The sequence below is a fragment of the Lynx rufus genome, unplaced genomic scaffold (genome assembly GCF_022079265.1).
Source record: "Lynx rufus isolate CCGP_SWC_20201006 ecotype Redwood Valley unplaced genomic scaffold, mLynRuf1.p SCAF_7, whole genome shotgun sequence".
In the NCBI taxonomy this organism is placed as follows: domain Eukaryota; kingdom Metazoa; phylum Chordata; class Mammalia; order Carnivora; family Felidae; genus Lynx; species Lynx rufus.
The window spans coordinates 4,680,960-4,690,913 of NW_025814889.1; the positions used below are offsets into that span (position 1 = coordinate 4,680,960).

General features: G+C 57.8%; 1 protein-coding gene across 1 annotated transcript; it reads right to left on the reverse strand.

Moving 5' to 3' along the window:
- Nucleotides 1–8,959: 8,959 nt before the first annotated feature.
- On the reverse strand, nucleotides 8,960–9,543 carry LOC124502628 (calmodulin-like). The gene has a single exon (XM_047067343.1). The coding sequence runs from the start codon at nucleotides 9,478–9,480 to the stop codon at nucleotides 9,031–9,033; it is 450 nt and encodes a 149-aa protein (XP_046923299.1). The 5' UTR covers nucleotides 9,481–9,543; the 3' UTR covers nucleotides 8,960–9,030.
- Between the last annotated feature and the right edge of the window lie 411 nt (nucleotides 9,544–9,954).

Here is a 9,954-nt window from a genome sequence, read left to right on the forward strand (position 1 = left end):
GCGAGACAGACAGACTCCAGCCATCATGAAGCTCCCGTCCTGGTAGAGGGGGCGGGGGATGCGGGGAAACGGACGAGGACAACATCAGATAGTGACGCTCCGCAGAGCGGAAGCAGGTCCGACGACGAGGCATGACCAGAGGTCAGGTGGCCTCTGTGAGGGGCTGACATTCGTGCTGAGATCTGAGTGACGAGAACAGCTGAAGCGAAGTCCCCAGTGCAGCAGCAGACCCCCTTCTCTGCCGCCTTTCGGTAAGCCTCCCCCTGCCCCGCGTCTCTGCCCTCCTGCGCCACCCTGGCTCCTTGCTGGGGCAGCTCAGCAGCGCGGGGCCCGCCCGCCATGGTGGCACTGGGAAGGAGGTCCATTCTCAAAGAGAAAACTTCCAGAATTTCAATGACCTTCAGCAAAGTGAATGGCGTGGCAGTTCGGGGAGCCCATCCCCCTCCCCGCAGGGAAGCATCCTGGGCGGTGGAGGGCCCTTCTCCAGGGCCTGGGTCTGCTTCCAAGAAGAAAGAGCCGGGATCCAAGAGACAGGCAGAGAAGGGGCCTGGAAGGGGGTGCTGTGCAGTGAACCCAGAGCTCTCCCCTGAGCCCGCAGTGCCCACTGCCCAGTGGTCGGCAAGGCCAGCCAGGTGCTGTGTGGCCCCGCTGAGATGGCCCGTGTTCCCATGGCAGGATCAGTCCCAAGGCCAATGTGGTGACAGCGCCCCCAGTGTCCCCGATGGGCAGTGCTGTGGGGTGGGCACTTACTTGACCACCAACACCGGTGCCTGGAATAATCCTGCTCTGCACGTGTTTGTTGACAGAAGAGGGAGAGGCGGAGGAGGAAGGACTCAGCGAGCCTCTTCCACACCGGTCCCCACAAGAGCGGGCCCCTGGAGTGCTCTCTCCCTCCTCGTGTCCTAGGGCAGGTGGCTGAAGTAGCCCGGAAGTCCCCTTCCCCACACCTGAGCAGCTGGAATGGAGGTAAGACCCTCTGGCGGGGGGGGGGGGGGGTTGCACAGGAAGCCCTGGGGTCACCTCTACCTCTTGGCCCCCACAGTCCTGGCCGGAGGGCGTTCGGAGCTCTCCTCCCTCCATTTCTGGGCCAGTCCATCGGGCACCGGGCAGGCCCCGGGAGCCTTATGAGCCGCACACTCTGCCCTGTTGCCCTCGGAGGCTGAGGCTCTCTGGCTCCCTGCGGTTCTGAGAACTGAACGTGTTTCCCCATCTGATGTGGCAAGAGGCCACTCGTGTCCAGCGGTAGCCGGCCCTCCGACCGCAGCAAGAACAGGGGTAACCCCCTGGGTGGAGCGGACCGGCCGGGGCCCCCCCCGCGAGCCAATGACTTCTCCCTCCTGACCCGCCCCCCCCCCATCAGCTCGGCTCAGCTCATCAAAGCGGCCTCCTCCTCCAGGCCCCTCCTGCATCTCCAAAGAACCTTCCCAGAGCACAGATGGGACCGTGCACCTCCTCTGATGTAAAACCTCCCTTTGACCTTCTGGGGAAAAAAACGGTGCACTCAGAACGCACAGATGATACTCCTTATCGAAAACAAGCTGTTCCGGGCACCACTGCCTTAGCAGAGCGCGTAACCGACTTGTCCAAGGTCACAGGGCTGGTGACCGCCTCCACTGGGATTTGAAAAGAATTCCAAACTCATGACAGTCGAGGCCAGCTGTCACGGGGCCCCTCCAGCGTCTCCCCTGCCTCCCAGGGAGTGGGGATGCCCCAAAAGGCAGGGCGCGTCCCGCCATCATGCTTTTAGCCTCTGCCAAGAACGCTTTCTCACCTGTTGGAGGTTTCCCCACCTCCAGTACCCAGCACGAAGCCACCCCTCAGCGTCTCATGACCCTGGAATCCATCGACGACACACCTGCCTCCCACTGTCTTTGCATATGGTTGTTTCTGCCCACCTCTCGTCCCCCTCAGAGGGCAGAGGCTGGTGCGACATTTCCCTCCGTGTCCTCACAGACCCGCGATAAGGTGGTGGCTCCAGGATGGGTGTCCCCACCACCACCGCCGTCTCCACCGTGCTGTCACGACCACGAGGCTCTGGACGCGGGAGAGCACGGCTCCCCCCAGAGCACGGACATTTGACTTCCCTCTGGGTCAGAGGTCAAGTAGGCAGAAAGGCAGCAGAAAGCCGAGTTGGGGAAGTGCCTGGCACCAGAGTCTCCGGGTGGCAGAGTGGGTCCTGGGGCTGGCAGGTCACCAAGCAGAGCACCATTTGTTCCCAAACAGAGTGACTCAGACCTGATTCGTGCCCCGGCACCTCCCACCGCGGGGACCCGTGACGACCGGTGCCTGCTTCCTGGGATTCCTGTGCACAGGCTGTGCCCGTCTGCCCCGTGGAGCAAAGGAGGGGTTGGGGGTGTGGGCACCTGGAGAGTCACGGTTTCCAGGGACGCCCTGGGGCAGTGCTCCTTACCCTTGGCTTCTCATTCTTGGCCACACGAGCACCTGGGAGCGCAAAACAGGTGGTCAAGCCTGGGCCCCCGGACCGAGTTGGGGGTCAGAACATCAGGGGACCCACGTATGGCCTTTCTCAGCAGCTCTCTGGTGCTTCAGTCATGTGGCTGAGACAGAAATCACTGGGCTCCAGGGGCGCCTGGATGGCATCTGATCGATTTTGGCTCGGGTCATGATCTCAGTTTGTGAGTTCAAGCCTCAAGTTGGGCTCCACTCTGACATCGTGGAGCCTGCTTGGGATTCTCTCTCCCTCTCTCTCTCTCTGCCCCTCCCCCATCCCTCTCTCTCGCTGTCTCTCTCTCTGTCTCTCAAACAAATACATTAAAAAAATGAAATAAAATAAAAGGAATCACTGGGTCCCAGCAAAGGGCAGGCGCAGGCTGGAACGGTAGAGGTGAGATAGAAATCGGGTGCCAGTGCCCTGGGCGTGAGGACGGTCTGCAGCGGGGAAGAGGCGAGGGTGCCCCGAGGTGGTAAACAACTGCAGATGGGCAAGAAGGAGCTTGCAGAATGGGGCGCCTGGGCCCTTTCCCAGATATGGTAAAGCCAGAGAGAAGGGCGGGAGGAGCAGGGGAGCTGGCGTGCGGGCTGGGCGGTGGCTGGGAGGCAGGGGCAGGCCTGACTCCGGGGTGCGAGGCTGGGAGAGGCCGCTCCCCTCCGGCTAGAGGGTCACCGAGCAGTCCCAGTGAGTGAGGGGTATGGCAGCCATACTGTGGACCCTCAAACTCAAAATCGGGACTGGGTTACGGAGGAAATGGGACACGATGTCTTATCTAGATTTTTCCTGAGAATCTGGCCCACGGAGGCCCTGTGCCGGGGTGGCGGAGGGGATGTGCCCTGTGAAGAGCACTGATCTGAAACCCAAAAACTGGTACAATGGCATCAATGTCCCTGTCTGTCCTGTGACTCACAGGCCCTGGAAACTCCACATTTCTACACCGAGAGCAGGCGAACTTGCGGCCGTTAGGTTTTAGCGTCCACCCGGCTGGACCGAGGGACACCCAGAAAGCTGATGAAACATTCTTTCTGGGTGTGTGTGAGTGGGGTTGATGGGGGAGACTGAGTCCAGCAGGTGGCTCTCCCCAGTGGGGGTGGGGGCACCACCCAGTCCATCTAGGACCCAGATGGAACAAAAAGCCAGAGGAAAAGAGAATTCGATCTCTGTTCTTGAGCTGGGACACCCCTCTTCTCCCCACCTGAGACATGGGCGTTTCTCGTTCTCGCTTTCAGACTCAGAATTTATACCCGAGCCCCTCGATCCTCAGACCCTAAGACTCAGGCTGAATGACACGGCAGATGGTGGGACTTCCGGGCCGGTTCCTATAATAAATGTCCTCTTACGTATCTGTATGCGTCCCATTGGTTCTGTTCGTCCGGGGCAGCCTAATACAGGATCATTGGAGTTTTAAATCTACGCGCACTGTTCTTGTGGTTCGCGGGGGACAGGGCATGAGCGAGGTGTCCTCTCTCTCAGTCACATCTCCAGTCTTTGCTTGTTGAGTAGACATTGCAGAGATCCCCTCTACTCCTGCGGGCATCTCTCAGGGGTAGAGGTGATGCCTCGTGGGGGAAGGAGCCCACTCGGTCACCCAGCATCTAGTGCGGATGGGGGGAGGGTTTACACTAGATCGGCCAGAGCCCTGGAGTCCTGCGCTCAAGGAGTTGACAATCTGGTGTGAATGTTGATGAGTCATATTATTATTTGGGGTTCTGAGGAAGGAGACCAGGCCTTGTTCACAAGGCCTCGTAATACAAGATGCACCTTGATGGGAATGGTATAAAGAGGGAGAGATTCATTCACTCCAAGGTGTGTATCTGCCTATCTGGAAAGCTTCCTGGAGGAGGAGGCATTTGATAGGGACCTTAAAAGAAAGGCCTGTCAGGAATAGATATAAACTAGGATTTTCAAAAACCCAGGGGCAATTCAGTGAAAAAAAAAAAATGTGTTATTTAGTATATGGAAATTAAAATATGTTTTGACCAGAAGTTGAATAATTTGTCTGCAATCAATGTACTGATTAGTAAGATCTTGAAGGATTTGAGGGAAACTTTGCTTTAGTTCAGATTAGTTTTGTTTTCACCAAAGCTGTCTCTCCCCAGCTGGTTCCAGTAGATTTATTAGCTCAGTTCTGCTCGGCTAAATGTCAGTTTTATGGATGAATCATGCTTCAAACAGAGAGCCTGTACCAAATACTGCCTGAAACACACACAAAATATCTTCTTGACGGAAACAGTTAATACATCCGTGAGTTCAAAGAAGTACTAAAGCAACAGCCTATATTGAAATTCTATTAGAAGAGACTTAATTTAATCTATAATCCACAAGATCCTTGACATTGGAGACACGTACAGCTACTTAGCCTCGAAATGGCTCAGTTCTCCTTCCCCCACGTGACAGGCCCGATGTACCTAAAGAAAAAGAGGGGGTGGGGAGGGCACCTGGATGGCTCAGTCGGTCGAGTGTCCGACTTCAGCTCAGGTCATGATCTCATGGTTCACGAGTTCGAGCCCCACGTCCAGCTCTGTGCTGACAGCTGGGAGCCTGGAGCCTGCTTCCGATTCTGTGTCTCCCTCTCTGCCCCTCCCCTGCTCACACTCTGTCTCTCTCTCTCTCTCAAAAATAAACGTCAAAAAATTTTTATTAAAAAAATTTACATATATAAAAAAACAAGAATAAAAAACAGAGAACGTTCATCTTTATCAGATTGTGGTGTGGGGTTCAGGTGAACTGATAAATAATTTCCCGAGCCAGAACACTGAACAAAGCTAAGACTTTAAACTGGATGAGAGAAACTCCAGAGAAATATTCAAAAAGTCGTCAGTCATCTCAGCCCATATGAATCTCTGCCATCCTCACAGAGTGTTTTTACCAATAATTTTTTTTTTTTTTTTTTTTTTTTTTAGTAAATTGGGAAATACCGGCAAGTTGGCCATTTGTGGAACCAGTCTTGGCAAACGGATTTTCACGGAAGTGGCTTTCAGAGAACTGAGTTTCCTGAAGTCACTGAGAACCCTGTGGGCTCTCGGGACACTTCTTGCCTGCTTCCAGGTCTCCCTGGAGTTCTAGGCTGGGGCGGGGCTGCTGCCTGAACCCCGGGGGTGTAACCGGACCCCACCCTCAAAGATCCTCCGGGAGATCGGCAGTCCACGCTCAAGTTGGTTCTGTGTCAGGTGCAACCGGGAAGTCCCTAAAACCCAGAGTGCCGGCTTCCAGAAGATGCTCCCCCACGCCGTGGGTCCCAGCTGACCCTCTCCGCCAGCCCTCCAGCCCCCAGGGGTCAGTCCTCCCCGGGGCCGCCTGGGTCTCTTCTCCGGTGGAAGAAGCTCTGGGTGGGGGGGTAGATGAGACACTGCTGGTGGGGCGGCCCCCGGGGCCCTTGAGGTCGGGGCCGCGGTCTGTCCCTCACCGGAGACCCGAAGAGTCCCTTCCTTTCCCAGACCCTCAGACTCCACGCTTGCTCTCCTGGGGCAACACATGAAGAGGGGTGCCCGCTGCTTTGTTCCCGCCTCGTGGTCCCATCGAGTCCTTTTCAGGAGCACCTCGCCCACCAGGGAGCAGCCCCCTCTCCTAGCTCCCGGGGCTGCCCCTCTACGAGCTCCGGTCTTTCGAGAGCCGTGTGCTCTGTGTTCAGTATCGTGCACCGTAGACGTGCAGAGATCTGGGGAGGGGAAGAGCCAGCGTCCCTGGAGCCACAGCCAGCGTGAGAAACACGACAGCGCGGGCGCCTGGGGGGCCCCGGCCGTTAAGGGTCCGACTCTCGACTTCGGCTCAGGTCGTGATCTCACAGTTCGTGGGTTCGAGCCCCGCGTCGGGCTCTGTGCTGACAGCTTGGAGCCTGGAGCCCTCTTCGGATTCTGTATCTCCTTCTCTCTTTGCCCCTTTCCCGCTCATGCTCTGTCTCTCTCTGTCTCTCAAAAATGAATAAATGTTTAAAAAAGGAAAAGAAAAGAGATTTTACACTCCACCCGCACCAGCAGTGGGCTCTCAGACATTTGGGGCCATGGGACAGTGAAACACCAAAATTAATTTGGGGCACTGATAGGACTTTTCATTTGTCAGAGGAAGAACATGAAAAAAACATCCCACAAAACTATCATCTGCCATCACAGTGGCTTTGTGGGAGAAAGGACATTTAACACCGAAAATACAGAAAGAGCATATTCTCAGAATTTTAAAAACTGAATACACTTAAGCTGGTCAAAAAAGGTCTTCATTTCTCTTGTTTCCATACAGAGCCTGGAAACCTTCATCTCGGACCAGCTTGGTATTTAGGAGTCACTAATCTAGAAACTCAGATTTCTGTGACCTATGTGTCTAAGGGGACGGGGACTTTCTGGGAGGAAGCACACCCAGCCTGACCTCGGGGAGAACCTCTGGCTCCCCACCCCTGACCACACCAGGTCTGGCAGCTGTCTTGGCCCCACCCCCTTATCTCCACATCTTTACCTCCAGGAGATCCCAGCTCCCGTCATCTTGTCCCCCCACCCCCACCCGCTCCTCCCCCGCCTCCCTCAGAACCTGGGGGGGGGGACCTGAAACTCTTTCCCTGTCTCAGAGCCCCCAGCCCATCGGCCAATTCCCAGCCCCCACCCAGGACTCCCCTGCTGTGTCTGACACCTGCTGTGTTGGGGGGGGTGGGGTCTGGGCCATACCTGGGGACTTGTTCTGCACACAGGACTGAGAAGGAGGCAGCAGCGTGTGAGAGTCACAGGAGACGGGAGTGATCCACTGAAGATGTCAAATGGGGGGAAAAAACAAAGAAAAGCATCATCTGTGTACCAGCCCCTCCCATCCGGTGACCTGGCCCTGCCCCTCCCACGGGGGGACAAGCTGGACAGGCTCTGTCACTCACCCACCACCCACCACCCATGCCGGAGTGAGGGGCAGGCGGTAAGGGCGGGCGCCTGTATGTTACAATAACCCCCCAGGTAAGCCGGTTCTGACTGCCCCCCCGCCCCCGCCCCCGCCCCCGCCCCCGCCTGAACCAGAGCCACAGACCTGCCGCAGCTGAGAGAAGATAAAGTCAGTCATCACCAAAAACCAAAGAAAACCTCGTTTCACGGAGGAGAAAGGGGAAGCCCGCCGTTGAATGACGCCCAGAACGGCGCGGCTGTGTGCAGACAGTGCTGGAAAACATCATGTGCTTCCCGAATCCTGAGTCCCCATGATCCTGACACCCCTGCTGCCCAGCCCCCCGACATCATTCTTTTTTATTTTATTTTATTTTTTAAGTTTATTTATTTTGAGACAGAGAGAGCACAAGTAGGGTAGGGGCAGAGAGAGAGGGGGGGAGAGAGAATTCCAAGCAGGATCCGGGCTGTCAGCACAGAGCCCGATGTGAGGCTCGAACTCACGAACCGTGAGGTCGTGACCTGAGCCGAGATCAAGAGTTGGATGCTTATCCGACTGAGCCACCCAGGCGCCCCACCCAGATTTCATTCTGAGGCCACCCTGGTCCTGTTTCCTCACGTGCAGGGTGCCCTTGAATGAGCCATCTCTGAGGACCAGGACGAGGGAGCCGTGGGAACTCCAAGCTGAGGCGGGCAGCCTCCAGCAGGTCCGGGTGTGAGGACCACACGGCAAGGCCACGAAGCCCCGTTCGAATGGGGTTGGGGGACGGCAGAGGAGGACGGCTTCTCACGGGAGAGAGAGATGCCGTCAGCCAGGAAACGCCTTCCGCCCTGAGCCGGGCGCCCCAGGACCTGGCCGTCCACCCCCAGGACGCGGCCGGCCCCCGGCCCCACCCCAGGTGCTGCCCCCGACACACAGTGTCCCGCCCGGAGCCTCTGGTCCTGCCCCGTGAGGCCCCTCGAGTGAGGTGGGTCTGATCCCCTGGTGTCCCCACCTTTGTTTTTTTCACCTGTAAGACCCTTCCTGCATCTCACGTGTAGGACACACACACACACACACACACACACACACTTCTTTTTTTTTTTTTTTTTTTTTTATTTGAGCCTACAGAACAGTTGGCTAAATGCAAGGAGTGATGACTTTATGGTTTGTGGTGTAGACAGTGTTTCCGTCCCAGGCTCCGGGCTCCAGCCTCCGGCCTCCGGTCCTGACCCAGAAGCTCAGGCAGACCCTTGAACCAAAGAAACGTGCCTCTTCTGTCCCCTCCCAGCCCTACACGGCCGCCCGCACCTGATGTCCTCCTGGGGCATGCGGGGGAGGCCAAGGCAGACCATCTGGCCCACCCAGGTCTGCTCCCCCACTAGGCCCGAGCGCAGGGCGTAGAGGCGCAGAAGAACCCCAGATGCCACCGCTCGGGGCCTTCGATTTTCCAGTTTCCAACCAGACTTGTAAGCACCGCTCTCGGAGTCCAATTGCTTTTATGTCAGCCATCACATTGCTCTGGGGTCCCTCACCGCAGCCCAGTGAGGCAGGGGGCCTCCCCGGTTCTCTACAGGAGCTGCTCCGAGGTCTCACCGGGCAGACGGGGCGGAACCCAGGCCCTCCCTCCAGTAGGTAATTTCCCACCCCCCCCCCAGACTTCCCCTTTATATCTGTGCCACGGAAGCAGGGGCCCCGAGAAGGCACGAGGACCAGAATCAGGCAGGAGATGGGCCCCGGGCCGGGCCTCACTTCTGAGAGAGGATGCGCACGAACTCCTCGTAGTTCACCTGCCCGTCCTGGTCCACGTCGGCGCCCTGGATCATGGCGTCCAGCTCGTCCTGGGAAGGATTCTGGCCCAGCTTGGCCATGGCCTGCTTGAGCTCGTTGGCGCTGATGTGGCCGTCGCCGTCCAGGTCGAAGGCACGGAAGACTTCCCGCATCTCCGCCTCGCTGCCCGAGGACTTCATGATCTTGGCCATCTCTGCCAGGAACTCGTCGAAGCTGATGCGGCCGTCGCCATCGGCATCCCCCCGGGCGATGAGCTGCTTCAGCTCGGCTTCCGACGGGTTCTCGCCCAGGGCCTGCATCACGGCACCCAGCTCCTGGACGTCGATCTTTCCATCCCCGTCCTTGTCAAACCTGGTGAAGGCCTCCTTGAACTCGGCCACCTGTTCTGTAGACAGCCGCTCCGCCATGTCACGTACACCTGTCACAGAGCTTCCGAGCCGGCTGCCACTTGGCTCAAAGGGCTCACGTCGGAGACGGGGACCGGCGGCTGGGACGGGAGGCTGTGTCTGTGTGAGGGCAGAGCTCCCGTGGCAGTCTTGCCAAGGGATGGAACCCCCCTCCTTTTCTGCATTCGGAGCAAAGGGAGGAGGAAGGCTCTCCGCCCTCCCCACGTCCTTGGGCGAAATCCTCCTCCCAGGGAGGGACGCACCAGCTGCAAACCAGAAAGGCCGGAATTTGGAGCGCAGGGCCCGCCCAGGAAAGCCTGGAGGGAACCAGCATGGGGGCCGTTGGAGGCCAGCCAGCCTCTGCTAGCCCCGATGGCAGACCTGCCACTCTAGAAGCTTCTCACCCGGCTGATTCTCGCAGAGACCATGGCTGGGGAGGGAAGGGGAGCCTCCCTCGGTGGACACAGCAGGTCCCGGAGGAGTGGGGGACTGTCT

Bases quoted from the DNA above. Each gene is read 5' to 3' on its own strand.
- LOC124502628 (XM_047067343.1), bottom strand. From the start codon at position 9,480: ATGGCGGAGCGGCTGTCTACAGAACAGGTGGCCGAGTTCAAGGAGGCC.